This window comes from Heptranchias perlo, chromosome 15 (assembly GCF_035084215.1).
Source record: "Heptranchias perlo isolate sHepPer1 chromosome 15, sHepPer1.hap1, whole genome shotgun sequence".
Taxonomy (NCBI): domain Eukaryota; kingdom Metazoa; phylum Chordata; class Chondrichthyes; order Hexanchiformes; family Hexanchidae; genus Heptranchias; species Heptranchias perlo.
The window spans coordinates 64,908,228-64,925,658 of NC_090339.1; the positions used below are offsets into that span (position 1 = coordinate 64,908,228).

Here is a 17,431-nt window from a genome sequence, read left to right on the forward strand (position 1 = left end):
TCAAAAACAAACTATTGCCAGATGTGAATGTGGAAAAGTCCCCAGGCCCAGATAGTGTGCATCCCCGAACGCTGTAGGGAGCTGGGCAGGAGGTAACGGGAACACTGCTTTTAGGTTGATGAATGTGGCAAATGGTTTAGCCAAGTTTGGGTTTAAATCTGGAGTTGAAGTTCTGATCTGATTAGAGCTTGTGTTATTAATGGATGTGATTAAACTCATTGTTCCTGTCGAACATCGGAACAGGAGGAGGCCATTTAGCCCCTCGAGCCTGTTCCGCCATTCAGTGAGATCATGGTTGATCTGTGACCTAACTCCATGTACCCGCCTTATCCCCATATCCCTTAATACCTTTGGTTAACAAAAATCTATTAATCTCAGATTTAAAATTAACAATTGAGCTAGCATCAACTGCCGTTTGCGGAAGAGAATTCCAAACTTCTCCCACCCTTTGTGTGTAGAAATGTTTCCGAACTTCACTCCTGAAAGTCCTGGCTCTCATTTTTAGACTCTGTCCCCTAGTCTTAGACTCCCCAACCAGCAGAAATAGTTTCTCTCTATCTACCCTATCAGTTCCCCTTAATATCTGAAAACTTCGATCAAATCACCCCTTAATCTTTTAAATTCCAGGGAACACAACCCTAGTTTGTGTAATCTCTCCTCGTAATTTAACCCTTGGAGTCCGGGTATCATTCTAGTAAATCTACACTGCACTCCCTCCAAGGCCAATATATCCTTCCTAAGGTGCGGTGCCCAGAACTGAACACAGTACTCCAGGTGCGGTCTAACCAGGGCTTTGTATAGCTGCAGCACAACTTCTACCCCCTTGTACTCCAGTCCTCTGTGGGGCACCACGAGTCACATTGCACCAATTTGAGGACCTGCCCATTATCCCCACTCTCTGTCTCTTGCCGATCAGCCAATTTCCTAACCAGAACGTGAACATTGCTTGTCTCGTTGAAGTTTGCATAACTCTACCAAGTGCCCATGGGAAGTATTCCTAACTTTTTAAACTTTGTGACTCTGCAATAGTTCTTATGAATAACCTAATAATTGTTTGTGCTACTTTCCAGGAGTCTTGTAGACACAGTTTATGCACTGAAAGATGAAGTTCAGGAGCTGAAGCAGGTGAGAATCACAATGGAAGACACTTTCTTGCAGAGATGCGAATAATCCTTGTTAGCCCGGATTGAGTCCCAGACAGGTTGTGATAAACTCGTACCTATTTTGTATTTTTTTCTCTAGGAAAATAAAAGGATGAAGCAAAGTCTGGAGGAGGAGCAGAAATCCAGGAAAGAACTAGAAAAAATGATCAGAAAAGTGCTGAAACAGTTGAACGAATCTGCTTGGGATGAGACCAACCACTAAAAGCTGCTGTGTCTCCTGCCCTTCAGAACACGGAATGAAACGGACGCCAGGTTCACACAGGCCACAATCCAGCGAGGAACTCGGGCAAAATTCTCAGCCACGTGGCGGTCTTTTGGTTTTTGCCTGTTCGTTTCTGTGGACGAGCAAGTGACTGAATAAGGTTTGCTGACACTTGATGGGGACGGATTGGTGGTGGGGTGGGGTACACATGGCTGGGGAGAGATGCGCCCACAGCAGACGGTACAGCCTTCGAAAACATACCTCATTCGCGCTGTTGGTGCAGTGGAAATCGGCCATCAGCTCTGCTACCAACGCTCGCAAAAAAAAAGGTGCCTGTAAAGCGACCTCTTAATTGTCCGTGAATAAACATTTCTGTGGAGCTGGAAGCAGCCCCCGTTACATTTGACTCCATTCTGCACCGGGACACAGCAGCTCGTTCTTGGGGCAGTACTTGACCGCACGATTGAAATTCAAGGAACTCCTTCATGTTTTCTCTTTTTTTTTGTAACGTGACAGCAGCTAGATGTAAGCTATTGGAATCTGCTCCTGTACGAGTCTCTCAATGTTAAGCAGCATTACTTGTATTTCCAGGTATAACTAGGATTTTAGAGAGGGCCCAGGCTCTTACTGGTTTATTTATGTTTTGCTGTGTTAAACTACACCCCGCTGTCGCATACCCTCCCGTCCCACAATAATATTTCTCTCTGTGCGGAGTGGCCTCAGTTGTGGTCGTACCCTGACGTTGCATCTAGTGCATGTGGAGTTATTACCCATGCCTTTACCAGCCCCTCAAAGTACAGTGTGTACATACTCAGCTCTCCTTTTTATAAACTGGTTATAGCTTAAGTGCATTCCTGTATATTACAGGATTTTGTTGAATAATATTTGATGGATACAGGCAGCTTGTGTTCCCTACCCATGATGTTGTGCAGAGTATCTATTATTAGTCAGTGTTCACTGATTCTGTGATCATGGTACATCTGTAAAAGAGAGAAATTCTGGTTCAGATTCACAGACTGAACTGTAGGACAGTTGTTTGCCAATTCCTAAATGACACTTGGGAACGAATACAGGATGAATCTGAATTACTTGCAGGATCGAAAGGCTAATGACCATCCAGTTCAGGGCTGTGTCCACACTAAAAGTGGTTCCCTTTCACACGGTGTAAATGCAGCCTGAACAAAGAGGAGTGAAGACTCTTTTGCAGGAGGTAACTTCCCTTCCCTTCAGACCCAGATCAAGCCTTGATGCCCGATTGAAGCTCCGTAAAGCTTAGTGTTGGTACGAAATCAAAACGGCTTCACACCAACACTGAGCACGGAGCGTGGCTGCTCGGTGAAAGTAACTTCTAAATCTCGCCTTGGGTCAAGCTGGAAAAAACATCCACATCTTTACTCTCCGGACCTAACCTTGGAATTGTCAATAAGTCCGGCTCAGATTAAATGACAGCAAAGCAGATCTCGGAAAGGACTGTCACTGAGGCTGTGTTTGTGGAGATCACCATTCTCCTCAGACCCAGTGCACCCACACCAAGTAGAAAATCCTTTTGTAAACCGAGCCTTTTTTATAAAGCCTGAAACCCAACCCATCTCTCGGCTGTACCTTGTAAATAAGCAGCTCCTATAATCGTGACTGGGATCTCGCGATACCCTGGAATTCTACCAAACTCTTGGATTGTTGACTGAAATATTTTTTTTTTGCTGTTGGCTTCAATACAATTAAATTGATTTTCTGAACAGGTTTGGAGTGTTTACTTTTAATGTTTTGTGTTTTAAAAATTGTTGGCTAGTTGATCAAAAGTGTATTGATCTAAAGGTGCGTTTAGGAGGGAGGAGGCTCATGTGGAGCAGAAATTCTGGCAGAGACTAGTTGGGCCAAATGGCCTGTTTCTGTGCTGTAGTTTCGACGTAACTTGATGTTTACAATGTACGATATCCACTTCACGCTGCTCCTGGAGAAGGCAGTGTATATCGGGGGTCAGGGTCTGTATATCGGGGGTCAGGGTCTGTATATCGGGGGTCAGGGTCTGTATATCGGGGGTCAGGGTCTGTATATCGGGGGACAGGGTCTGTATATCGGGGGTCAGGGTCTGTATATCGGGGGTCAGGGTCTGTATATCGGGGGTCAGGGTCTGTATATCGGGGGTCAGGGTCTGTATATCGGGGGTCAGGGTCTGTATATTGGGGGTCAGGGTCTGTATATCGGGGGTCAGGGTCTGTATATCGGGGGTCAGGGTCCGGGGGGAGTGGAGTGAGATTCCCTGGAGAAGTCAGTGTATATCGAGAATAAAAACAGAAAATGCTGGAAACGCTCAGAAGGTCAGGCAGCATCTGCGGAGAGAGAAAAACTGAGTTAATGTTTCAGGTCGATGACCTTTTGTGAGAACTGGACAGAGCCAAGGAGGGGGGGAAAAGAACTAGAGGGAAGGTCTGTGATAGGGTGGAGGGCAGGAGTGATTAATATCAGAAGGGATGATGGTGTGAGGCGAGGAGGGTGGGAATGGGACAAGAAACAAAAGATGGGTCCAGAGGAGCATTTAATCACTCCTGCCTTCCACCCTATCACAGACCTTCCCTTTTGTTCTTCTCTTCCCACCCCTCCCCCTTTCACCCGATGGCTGTTTCTGTGACCGTGTTCACCCGAGCAGTAATACTGACCACACTTCAAAGTAATTCATTGTTTATTAAGTGCTATTGGATGTCCTGAAAGATGTGACGAGGTGCTCTATAAGTGTAAGTTTATTGTTAGGCTCTTTAGCGTGACCAGGGATTTTATCCTGCCTTTCAGTCACTAATCTCACTTATTATCACCAATTCTGGTGAATATTAGGAAAATGTAATTAGTTATTCTCTGTTTCAGCTCCGTTAACATCTTTCAGAGATAGTCGAACATGCGTTGCTTTACCACAAGTTGCTATTGAGGCAGAGACTAAAACATCATTTAAAATGGAATGGGATAAGTATTTGAAAAGGAAGGATTTTAAAGGAAAAGGGTGGGGAGATGTGATTGGAGTAGACAGGTGCAGGTGAAGAGCCAGCACCAGCTCTGGCCGCCTCCTGTGCTATAAAAACCTTGTGATTCTCTGAATGGTTCACAGTGATGAAAGCAAACAGCAGTCGCGATAGGGAATACGGCCGTTCTGCTCCTTGGGAGAGGTAGAGATAATGAGCCGGAATTTGCTGAAACAGTGTGCAAATTGGCCAGCAGCTCGTGGCGAGGAGGAGATTCCCCGTGTGTTGCGAATCGCCACAAGTTGCTGGCTGATTTGTGCTGCTGCCTTTCGACTCGCGAAAACGGTATCTCGCCCTCAACCTCCCCGTGAGTTTCATGAAGTTGCTCATTGATTGCCCATTAAACTCACCGCAGAAAGTTAAGTCTAGTAATTAATAGCGTAAGTACCCTTTTAACAACATGATAATTGTTAATGACGGCCAATCAACCTCTCTGGCCCAGAAGTGAACAATTAAAAGTGTAAAAACTCATTCCTTCAGGTTGTGAATGGTTGGAGATTTTAGAAATGTCAATTTAAAATATTTTCTTTTCCTTTCCGTCTTTTTTTCCCCCTTAATCCAAACTTTCTTTCCTTCTCTCCATTTCTTTCTTTCCCTGATTTGACTCCAATTCACCCTGTCTCCTTCTCTGTCGTTCCTCTGTTTCTTTCTCAGTCCTTAAATCTCATTGATTAAGGAGATAGACTGTTGGTTCCATCGTTCACTGAGGTCCCACTTGGCCCGTTGCCCTCAGCTCGCACTTCCAGCACGTTACAGGGTAAAACATTTTGAGCTGAAGGGTGGCAGTTGGTCACCTAGTTAATTAGGTGACTGGTTAGAACTGGTAATCTACTGTCAGCTGGGGCTGACTCGGGTGATTGGCATTCTAGCCAGCATAAATTCAGAAGGGTTTTGCTAACGCGCGGAGTACATAAGAACATAAGAACATAAGAAATTGGAGCAGGAGTAGGCCAATCGGCCCCTCGAGCCTGCTCCGCCATTCAATAAGATCATGGCTGATCTGATCCCAACCACAAATCTAAAGAACACAAGAAGTCGGAGCAGGACCCGGCCACATAGCCCCTGGGCCCTCTCCGCCACCCACAGGGCATTGACCGATCCGAACTCAGCTTCATGTCCAATTTCCTGCCCGCTCCCCATAACCCCTAATTCCCTTTACTTCTAGGAAACTGTCTATTTCTGTTTTAAATGTATCTAATGATGTAGCTTCCACAGCTTCCTGGGGCAGCAAATTCCACAGACCGACCACCCTCTGAGTGAAGAAGTTTCTCCTCATCTCAGTTTTGAAAGAGCAGCCCCTTATTCTAAGATTATGCCCCCTAGTTCTAGTTTCACCCATCTTTGGGAACATCCTTACTGCATCCACCCGATCAAGACCCTTCACAATCTTATATGTTTCAATAAGATCGCCTCTCATTCTTCTGAACTCCAATGAGTAGAGTCCCAATCTACTCAACCTCTCCTCATATGTCCGCCCCCTCATCCCCGGGATTAACCGAGTGAACCTTCTTTGTACTGCCTCGAGAGCAAGTATGTCTTTTCTTAAGTATGGAGACCAAAACTGTATGCAGTATTCCAGGTGCGGTCTCACCAATACCTTATATAACTGCAGCAATACCTCCTTGTTTTTATATTCTATCCCCCTAGCAATAAAAGCCAACATTCCGTTGGCTTTCTTGATCACCTGCTGCACCTGCATACCAACTTTTTGATTTTCTTGCACTAGGACCCCCAGATCCCTTTGTACTGCAGTACTTTCCAGTCTCTCGCCATTAAGAAAATAACTTGCTCTCTGATTTTTCCTGCCAAAGTGCATAACCTCACATTTTCCAATATTATATTGCATCTGCCAAATCTCCGCCCACTCACCCAGCCTGTCTATACCCCCTTGCAGGTTTTTTATGTCCTCCTCACTCTCTACTTTCCCTCCCATCTTTGTATCATCTGCAAATTTTGATATGTTGCACTCGGTCCCCTCCTCCAAATCGTTAATATAGATTGTAAAGAGTTGGGGACCCAGCACCGACCCCTGTGGAACACCACTGGTTACTGGTTGCCAGTCCGAAAATGAACCATTTATCCCAACTCTCTGCTTCCTGTTCGATAACCAATCCTCCACCCATGCCAGAATATTACCCCCAATCCCGTGATTTTTTATCTTAAGTAATAATCTTTTATGTGGCACCTTGTCGAATGCCTTCTGGAAGTCTAAATACACTACGTCCACTGGTTCCCCTTTATCCACCCTATACGTTATATCCTCGAAGAACTCAAGCAAATTTGTCAGACATGACTTCCCCTTCATAAAGCCATGCTGACTTTGTCCTATTAAATTATGCTTATCTAAATGTTCTGTTACTGTCTCCTTAATAATAGACTCCAAAATTTTACCCACCACAGATGTTAAGCTAACTGGCCTATAATTTCCAGCCTTCTGCCTACTACCCTTTTTAAATAACGGTGTTACATTAGCAGTTTTCCAATCTGCCGGGACCTCTCCTGAGTCCAGGGAATTTTGGAAAACTATCACCAAAGCATCCACAATCCCTACTGCCACTTCCCTCAAGACCCTAGGATGGAAGCCATCAGGTCCAGGGGATTTATCCGCCTTGAGTCCCATTATTTTACTGAGTACCATCTCCTGAGTGATTTTAATCGTATTTAGCTCCTCCCCCCCGAGTAGCAGCTATCGACGCAGTCTGGCTTCGACAGAGTCTATAATTGGGAATTTGGTGAGTGAGGGGATTCGGTGCAGTAAGGGGTGGGATGCATTTGATTAGGCAGCGGAGAGGGGCGTCCCGAGGGCGGAGAGGGGTGTCCCGAGGGCGGAGAGGGGCGTCCCGAGAGTGGGTCACAGCAACAACAAAACAAAACTGCAGTGTGACGTCACAGGTAAGGCAGGTAGGTGGTTGGTGGGGAGAATCTCTTCTGTTTTCTTCTTTCCTAGGACTGTGGGCTCAGTAATATAGAGCGCAAAACTAAATTTAAAAAAAAATAAACTTAATTTAGTTATAGCAAATAGCGTTTTTTAGTCAATCAAGGTCCCTGGTGTAGTTTACATTCTCTAAATTAAGAGTAATTTAAAGGAGTAAACTCTTTAAAGGGAGTAACTAACGAGCTTAATCTAAGGCAAGTCATGTCAGCAGAGCTCGCACCCGTGATATGCTCCTCCTGCACTATGTGGGAAGTCATGGACACTACCAGTGTCCCTGGCGACCATGTGTGCAGGAAGTGTGTCCAGCTGCAGCTACTGGCTAACCGCATTTCGGAGCTGGAGCTGTGGGTGGATTCACTGTGGAGCATCCACGATGCTGAGATTATCGTGGATAGCACGTTCAGTGAGGTGGTCACACCGCAGGTGAAGATTACGCAGGCAGAAAGGAAATGGGTGACCGCCAGGCAGAGTAAAAGGACTAGGCAGGTAGAGCAGGAGTCCCCTGGGGCCATCTCCCTCTCAAACAGATATACCGCTTTGGATACTGTTGGGGGAGATGGCTTATCAGGGGAAAGCAGCAAGAGCCAAGACCGTGGCACCACGAGTGACTCAGCTGCACAGGAGGGGAGGAAAAAGAATGGGAGAGCAATAGTGATAGGGGATTCCATCGTAAGGGGAATAGACAGGCGTTTCTGCAGCCATAGACGTGACTCCAGGATGGTATGTTGCCTCCCTGGTGCCAGGCTCAAGGATGTCACGGAGCGGCTGCAGGACATTCTGAAGGGGGAGGGTGAACAGTCAGAGGTCGTGGTCCATATCCGTACCAACGACATTGGTTTAAAAAAAGGGATGAGGTCCTGCAAGCAGAATGTAGGGAGTTAGGAAATAAATTAAAAAGCAGGACCTCTAAGGTAGTAATCTCAGGATTACTCCCAGTGCCACGTGCTAGCGAGAGCAGAAATAGGAGGATAGACCAGATGAATGCGTGGCTTGAGAGATGGTGTCGGAGGGAGGGGTTTAAATTCCTGAGGCATTGGGACTGATTCTGGGAAAGGCAGGACCTGTACAAGCTGGACGGGTTGCACCCAAGCAGAACCGGGACCAATATCCTCACGGGGGCATTTGCTCGTTCTGTTGGGGAGGGTTTAAATTAGTATGGCAGGGGGATGGGAACCAAAGGGCAGGTACAGATAGGACAAATTCAGACCAGGAAACGGGAAGTAGAAAAGCAGTTAGTGACGTAGTTAGCGACTCTGAAAGGCAAAAGAAGCAAAGGTTAAATAGTGTTCAGCACAGGAATTTGACGGGGTTAAAGGGGATATACTTCAATGCAAGGAGTATTACAAACAAAGCAGATGAGCTAAGGGCACAGATAGACACATGGCAGCATGATATCATTGCTATAACAGAAACCTGGCTTAAAGAGGGGGATAATTGGCAGCTCAATATCCCTGGATATAGAGTTTTCAGGCAGGATAGAGTGGGTGATAAAAAAGGAGGGGGGGTAGCATTATTGGTTAAAGAATCAATTACAGTTGTGAGAAGGATGATCTGCTAAATGGATCATCAATCGAGGCCATATGGGTTGAGCTAAGAAATAAAAAAAGGGGCAGTCACACTACGAGGAGTGTACTATAGACCCCCGAATAGCGAAAGGGAGATAGAAGAACAAATATTTGGCAAATTTCTGAGTGCAAAAATAAGAGGGCAATAATAATAGGGGACTTCAACTACCCTAACATCAACTGGGGTTCAAACAGTGTGAGGGGCACAGAGGGCGCAAAATTCTTGATCGATGTCTAGGAGAACTTTTTTAGCCAGTACGTGACAAGCCCAACAAGAGGGGATGCAATTCTAGATTTAGTCCTGGGAAATGAAGATGGACAAGTGGGTGAAGTGACAGTGGGTGACCATATTGGGGATAGAGACCACAATTCAGTTAGTTTTAGCATTATTATGGAAAAGGACAGAGTTAAATCAGGAGTAAACGTTTTAAATTGGGGGAAGGCAAATTTTACAGAACTAAGAGATGATTTGGCAGAAGTGGACTGGACACAACTACTTGAGGAGAAATCAGTGGGAGGCACTAAAAAGTGAAATTCTACAGGTACAATGCAGACACGTCCCCTCAAAGAAAAAGGGTGGCACTGCCAAATATAGAGCCCCCTGGTTGTCTAGAAGTATACGGGGCAAGATAAAGCAGAAAGAGAAAGCTTATGACTGTCACAGAAAACTAAATACTGCAGAAAGCCTAGAGGAGTATAGAAAGTACAGGGATGGCGTAAAAAAGGAAATAAGGAAAGCAAAGAGAGGGCATGAAAAAATATTAGCTAATAAGATCAAAGAAAACCCAAAGATGTTTTATCAGTACATTAAGAACAAGAGGATAGCTAAGGAAAAGGTGGGACCTATCAGGGATGATAAGGGTAACTTGTGTGTAGAAGCAGAGGATGTGGGTAGGGTTTTAAATGAATATTTTGTCTCCGTATTCACAATGGAAAGGGATGATCCGGACGTAGTAGTTAAAGAGGAGAGGTGTGAAATATTGGATAAGGTAAACACAACGAGAGAGGAAGTATTAGAGGGACTGGAATCCTTGAAAGTTGATAAGTCACCAGGGCCGGATGGATTGTTTCCTGGGCTATTGAAGGAAGCCAGGGAGGAAATAGCGGATGCTCTGAGGATCATTTTCCAATCCTCACTAGATACAGGGGAGGTACCGGAGGACTGGAAGACTGCAAACATAGTACCATTGTTTAAAAAGGGTACAAGGGAAAGGCCGAACAATTATAGGCCGGTCAGTCTTACCTCGGTGGTGGGCAGACTATTAGAATCAATACTGAGATATAGGATAAACTGTCACTTGGAAAGGCATGGTTTAATCAGGGATAGTCAGCATGGATTTGTTCAGGGAAGGTCATGCCTTACAAATCTGATTGAATTCTTTGAAGTGACAGGGAGGATTGATGAGGGTAGTGCAGTGGATGTTGTCTACATGGATTTTAGTAAGGCATTTGACAAGGTCCCACATGGCAGACTGGTCAGAAAGGTAAAAGCCCATGGGATACAGGGAAATGTGGCGAATTGGATCCAAAATTGGCTCAGTAACAGGAAACAAAGGGTAAAAGTCGATGGATGTCTTTGCGAATGGAAATCCGTTTCCAGTGGTGTGCCACAGGGCTCAGTGTTGGGTCCCTTGCTCTTTGTGGTATATATTAATGATTTGGACTTGAATGTAGGGGGCATGATTGGCAAATTTGCAGACGACACTAAAATTGGCCGTGTAGTTGATAGTGAAGAGGATAGCTGTAGACTCCAAGAAGATATCAATGGGTTGGTGGAGTGGGCGGAAAAATGGCAAATGGAGTTCAACCCGGAGAAGTGTGAGGTAATGCACTTAGGGAGGGCAAACAGTAAAAGGGAATACGCAGTAAACAGGAATATATTGAGAGGGGTAGAGGAAGTGAGAGACCTTGGAGTGCATGTGCACAGGTCCCTGAAGGTGGCAGTACAGGTAGATAAGGTTGTGAAGAAGGCATTCGGAATGCTCTCCGTTATTAGCCGAGGCATGGAATACAAAAGCAGGGATGTAATGATGGAACTGAATAAAACGCTGGTAAGGCCACAGCTGGAGTATTGTGCGCAGTTCTGGTCACCACATTACAGGAAGGACGTAATTGCTCTGGAGAGAGTGCAGAGAAGATTTACAAGAATGTTGCCAGGGCTTGAAAATTGCAGCTATGAGGAGAGATTGGATAGGCTGGGGTTGTTTTCCTTGGAGCAGAGGAAGCTGAGGGGTGACTTGATTGAGGTGTACAAAATTATGAGAGGCCCAGATCGAGTAGACAGGAAGTACCTGTTTCCCCTAGCGGAGAGTTCAAGAACTAGAGGACATAGATTTAAGCTGATTGGCGGAAGGATTAGAGGGGACATGGGGAAAAACATTTTTACCCAGAGGGTGGTGGGTGTATGGAATTCGCTGCCCAAATTGGTGGGAGAGGCAGGGACCCTCAACTCTTTTAAAAAGTACCTGGACCTGCACCTAAAGTGCTGTAAACTGCAGGGCTATGGACCGGGTGCTGGAAGGTGGGATTAGAATGGGCACCTGGTTGTTCTTTGAGCCGGCGCGGACACGATGGGCCGAATGGCCCCCTCCTGTGCTGTATCTTTTCTATGGTTCTAAGTTCAACTTTTTCCTTCGAACCAAACGGGGTTCGTCGCGAGACGCCCCACTCCAGCAAATTCCGACCCAGTGAGTTGCCTGGTCATGGATTAACAGTGCTGCCTGATGCTGGAGTACAGAGGGGCACCAGTATGATAAAAGTATCGGCCGTTCCCGGTCCCTCCAATGTGATTTCAAAAGGCCCATTTCCACTTTGTTCAACATTTTTTCAGGACTCACAGATGCTGCTACACCATGTGACTGATATTCACGGGTGACTGGACATCGCTGAATGCCCTCCCACCCTGGTTGGACATTACTGAGTGAGCGCCCCCACCTCTGATTGGACATCACACATGCATGCCCCTTCCCCCAGTGATGAAACCTGTTTGATCTCCATGAGCCAATTTGAAGCCCAGTGTGTTCGGGTCCATGGTCAGAAACGCACCCCAATAATTGGAATCACAACTCAATATCGAGATTTTTCCTGCAGGAAGCACTCGTCAGGGGCAAGTTACCCTTTTGGGGAATGTTTCTCCCCACATTTCCTGACTGGACCTCATTTCACTCATTTGACAAATGAAATCAAGAAACATCGGCACTAATTTGGACTGAAACTGATTGGGGGACATGTCCCTTTGAATAGAACCGTTAATTTACACAACCTCTGACCTGGAGCTATCAGTGGTGAGGGCAGGAAATTCAGCAAATCCGAAATTCCCTCCACAGCGGGGATAGACTGAGCTGATTCACGGCCAAGTGTTCCTTGACCAGTTTACTGCACCTATAGTGGATCATGAGATTAGCCCCATCTTTCCCTTTTGCACCGCTGCTTTGTAAGAAGCCTGGGCTAGAAGCTAGCCTGTGCTATTGGAATGCTTCGAACACCAAGCGTTAATGAGCCACGAACTCGCTGCTTGTTTTCTGCAAGCTGGTAAATAGGACATTCCCTGCTACCCAGACCATCATGGACATTCAGCACCAATTCTAGGGACGTGATCCTTTCCTCCAGGTACAGAAGGAGGCCATTCGGCCCATCGTGTCCGCGCCGGCCGAAAATGAGCCACCCAGCCTAATCCCACTTTCCAGCACTTGGTCCGTAGCCCTGTGGGTTTCGGCACTTCAGGTGCACATCCAGGTATTTTTTAAATGAGTTGAGGGTTTCTGCCTCTCCCACCCTCTCAGGCAGTGAGTTCCAGACCCCCACCACCCTCTGGGTGAAAAAAATCTCCTCAGCTCCCCTCTAATCCTTCTACCAATCACTTTAAATCTATGTCCCGGTTATTGACCTCTCTGCTAAACTGTTGGACTATAACCTGGTGTTGTAAGATTCCTTACATTTCTCTGCTAAAGGAAATAGATCCTCCCTATCCACTCTACCTAGTCCTCGCATAGTTTTATACACCTCAATTAAATCTCCCCTCAGCCTCCTCTGTTCCAAAGAAAACAACCCCAGCCGATCCAATCTTTCCTCATAGCTAAAATTCTCCAGTCCTGGCAACATCCTCGTAAATCTCCTCTGTACCCTCTCTAGTGCAATTACATCCTTCCTGTAATGTGGTGACCAAACTGTACCCAGTACTCAAGCAGTGGTCTAACCAATGTTTTATACAGTTCTAACATAACCTCCCTGCTCTTATATTCTATGCCTCAGCTAATAAAGGAAAGTATTCCATATGCCTTCTTAACCACCTTATCTACCTGTCCTGCTACCTTCAGGGATCTGTGGACATGCACTCCAAGGTTCCTCACTTCCTCTACATCTCTCAGTATTCTGCCATTTATTGTGTATTCCCTTGCCTTGTTTGCCCTCCCCAAATGCATTACCTCACACTTCGCCAGATTGAATTCCATTTGCCACTTTTCTGCCCACCTGACCAGCCCATTGATATCTTCCTGCAGTCTACAGCTTTCCTCCTCACTATCAATCACAAGGCCAATTTTTGTATCATCTGCAAACTTCTTAATCATGCCCCCTACATTTAAGTCCAAATCATTAATATATATCACCAAAAGCAAGGGACCCAGTACTGAGCCCTGCGAGACACCACTGGAAACAGCCTTCCAGTCACAAAAACACCCGTCAACCATTACCCTTTGCTTCCTGCCACTGAGCCAATTTTGGATCCCATGAGCTTGTATCTTTTTGACCAGTCTGCCATGTGGGTACTTGTCAAAAGCCTTGCTAAAATCCATGTAGACTACATCAAATGCACTACCCTCATCAATCCTCCTTACCTCCTCAAAAAATTCAATCAAGTTAGTCAGGCATGTCGTACTTCAAGGGTTAAGTTACGAGGAGAGATTACACAAATTGGGGTTGTATTCTCTAGAGTTTCGAAGGTTAAGGGGTGATCTGATCGAAGTTTATAAGATATTAAGGGGAACAGATAGTTTCTCTCTATCCACCCTATTTCCGCTGGTTGGGGATTTTAGGAGTAGGGGGCACAGTCTAAAAATTAGAGCCAGACCTTTCAGGAGCGAGATTAGAAAACATTTCTGCACACAAAAGGTGGTAGAAGTTTGGAACTCTCTTCTGCAAACAGCAATTGATACTAGCTCAATTACTAAATTTAAATCTGAGATAGATAGCTTTTTGGCAACGAAAGGTATTAAGGGATATGGGCCAAAGGCAGGTATATGGAGTTAGATCACAGATCAGCCATGATCTTATCAAATGGCGGAGTAGGCACGAGGGGCTGAATGGCCTACTCCTGTTCCTATGTTCCTATGTCCTTCCCTTAACAAATCCATGCTGACTGTCCTTGATTACTCCGTTCTCCTTTCTTCCAGGATTGTTCGTGCAGTGTCTCCTCTGCAGGTGCGATTAGTTTAAAGGAATGAGGGGTGTCCATTTGTGTAGAAGGACTAGGGATTGAGGATTGGGCCACAGCTATTTACAATCTATATTAATGACTTAGATGAAGGGACCGAGTGTAATGTATCCAAGTTTGCAGACGATATAAAGCTAAGTAGGAAAGTAAGCTGTGAGGAGGACACAAAAAGTCTGCCAAGGGAAATAGACGGGTTCAGTGAGTGGGCGAGAAGGTGGCAGATGGAGTATAATGTGGGGAAATGTGAGGTTATTCACTCTGGTAGGAAGAATAGAAAAACAGACTTTTTTAAATGGTGAGAAACTATTGATTGTTGATGTTCAGAGGGATTTGGGTGTCCTTGTACACGAAACACAAAAAGTTAACATGCAATTAGGAAGGCAAATGGAATGTTGGCCTTTATTGCAAGGGGATTGGAGTACAAAAGTAAAGAAGTCTTGCTGCAAATGTACAGGGCTTTGGTGAGACCACTCCCGGAGTACTTGTGCAGTTTTGGTCTCCTTATCTAAGGAAGGATATACTTGCCTTGGAGGCGGTGCAATGAAGGTTCACTAGATTGATTCCTGGGATGACAGGGTTGTCCTATGAGGAGAGATTGAGTAGAATGGGCCTGTACTCTCTGGAGTTTAGAAGAATGAGAAGGTATCTCATTGAAACATAAAAGATTCTATGAGGGTTTGACAGGGTAGATACTGAGAGGACGTTTCCCATGGCTGGAGAGTCTAGAACTAGGGGACATAGTCCCAGGGTAAGGGGTCAGACATTTAGGACTGAGATGAGGAGGAATTTCTCCAGTCAGAGAGTTGCGAATTTTTGGAATTCTCTACCCCAGAGGGCTGTGGATACTCAGTCGTTGAATATATTCAAGACTGAGATCGATAGATTTTTGGACTCTAGGAGAATCAGGGGATATGGGGATCTGGCGGAAAAGTGGAGTTGAGGTCGAAGATCAGCCATGATCTTAATGAATGGCGGAGCAGGCCCGAGGGGCCGTATGGCCGACTCCTGCTCCTATTCCCGTGTGTTCTTATTCTCAGTAGGGAGCTCGAGAAGCCCCATTGTGTTGATAGGTCTGGTAATCCGAGAAGATTCAAGTGAGTCACCATTTGTGGAATGGAACCTGCTCAGCAGTTGATAACCAATGAAAGTAGGGATTAAGGTGAGGGGAAATAATAACAACTTGCATTTATATAGCGCCTTTAACGTAGTAAAACGTCCCAAGGCGCTTCACATGAGCGATTATTAAACAAAATTTGACACCGAGCCACATAAGGTGATATTAGGACAGGTGACCAAAAGCTTGGTCAAAGAGGTTTGTCTTTAAGGAGCGTCTTAAAGTAGGAGGGAGAGGTGGAGAGGTTTAGGGAGGGAATTCCAGAGCTTATGGCTGAGGCAGCGTAAACATCATACAGTAGAATAGCAAATGATATTGTGCAACACAGATCTTTTGCAGGCCTAAGATCTCACGGTGATAGAAAACAGTCTTAGCTACCATTGACCGAGAGGCCAAGGTAGACAGACACTTACCTACCTGAGGAGAAAATGTCCCTCCCTCAGGGTTGTACTTGTGGGTCTCATTGATATGTATCCTGGAGCCTTGGTGGCCACGTAAAAAATTAAATTCCTTGTTCCAGTTAATTTGCATTCTATCTCAAGTGACTGATGTTAACAGATCTGGCTTAAGATTTGTCAACCAATAAGGAGCTAAGAACAGCTCTTTTCCAAAGCTCAAGGCTCACAAAGTTCAAACAGAACAAACCAGCAAGTGCGAAGTATAAACACAAATAAGCCTGAACTGCCACGGCATTGTGGCCAGATTGCCAGGGCTGATTGCATGTGACCCACGCAATGTCAGCCTTGGCTCAGTGGTGACACTCTCACCTCTGAGTCAGAAGGTTGTGGGCTCGAGCCCAGCTCCAGAGACTTGAGCCCGTAACCTACGCTGACACTCCCAGTGCAGTACTGAGGGAGCACTGCACTGTCGGAAGTGCCGTCTTTTGGATGAGACCTTAAACCGAGGCCCCATCTGCCCTCTCAGGTGGACGTAAAAGATCCCACGGCCATTATTCAAAGAAGCGCAGGGGAGTTCTCCCCGGTGTCCTGGCCAATATTTATCCCTCAACAAACATCACTAAAAATAGATTATCTAGTCATTTATCACATTGCTGTTTGTGGGATCTTGCTGTGCGCAAATTAGCTGCCGTGTTTCCTACATTACAACAGTGACTACACTTCAAAAATTAATTCATTGGCTGCAAAGTGCTTTTGGATGTCCTGAGGTCATGAAAGGCGCTATATAAATGCAAGTCTTTCTTTTTTAGACAACCTGCTACTGTAATATTATCACTGCTTCAATATGGAGCCAGCAGCGAGAGTTTGTCCACTCCAATGCACGGAGAGTCTTTGTTGGGAGCCTATGTCATGGGGGAAGTGGATTAGGCACCTTGATTTTCAAGTATGAACCTGGCGAGTTATAATGTATATTTTGCATCGCTCCCCCTGTACTGTCTCTCTTTATATCAGTTTAGATGCAGGAGGCAACCAAATGTGATTAAAACAACTTTTATTTTCCACTGAAGGGACTTCATTGACCAGAGAGAATCTAGAAAATGGGCATTTTCTCAGGATCACAGATATGGAATAATCTGCCTTTAAATTATTGCCTTGCTTCCAACATGTCCAGAGGTACAAAACACCTCGCTAAGGCCATCCCCACGCCTCCACTACTCGCCTTTAAACAGCCACCCAACCTCAAACAGACCATCGTTTGCAGCAAATTACCCAGCTTTCAGGAGAACAGCGTCCACGACACCACACAACCCTGCCACGGTAACCTCTGCAAGACATGCCAGATCATCGACACAGATACCACCATCACACGAGAGGACACCACCCACCAGGTACATGGTTCATACTCCTGTGACTCGGCCAACGTTGTCTACCTCATACGTTGCAGGAAAGGATGCCCCGGAGCATGGTACATTGGCGTGACCATGCAGACACTGCGACAACGGATGAACGGACACCGCGCAACAATCGCCAAACAGGAGGGTTCCCTCCCAGTTGGGGAACACTTCAGCAGTCAAGGACATTCAGCCACCGATCTTCGGGTAAGCGTTCTCCA

The 17,431-nt window shown here is 45.8% G+C and overlaps 1 protein-coding gene across 4 annotated transcripts in view; it reads left to right on the top strand.

Annotated features, from left to right (window-relative positions):
• The window catches only part of arhgef6 (Rac/Cdc42 guanine nucleotide exchange factor (GEF) 6), a 163,451-nt gene extending 160,350 nt beyond the window's left edge, over positions 1-3,101 (top strand). For all 4 annotated transcript variants that reach the window (XM_067997332.1, XM_067997333.1, XM_067997335.1 and 1 more), the window contains 2 exons: positions 1,071-1,125; positions 1,243-3,101. In XM_067997332.1, the coding sequence (XP_067853433.1) occupies positions 1,071-1,125; positions 1,243-1,365 (178 nt within the window). In that variant the 3' untranslated portion in view covers positions 1,366-3,101. The remainder of the gene's footprint in view (positions 1-1,070; positions 1,126-1,242) is intronic.
• Positions 3,102-17,431: the final 14,330 nt, after the last annotated feature.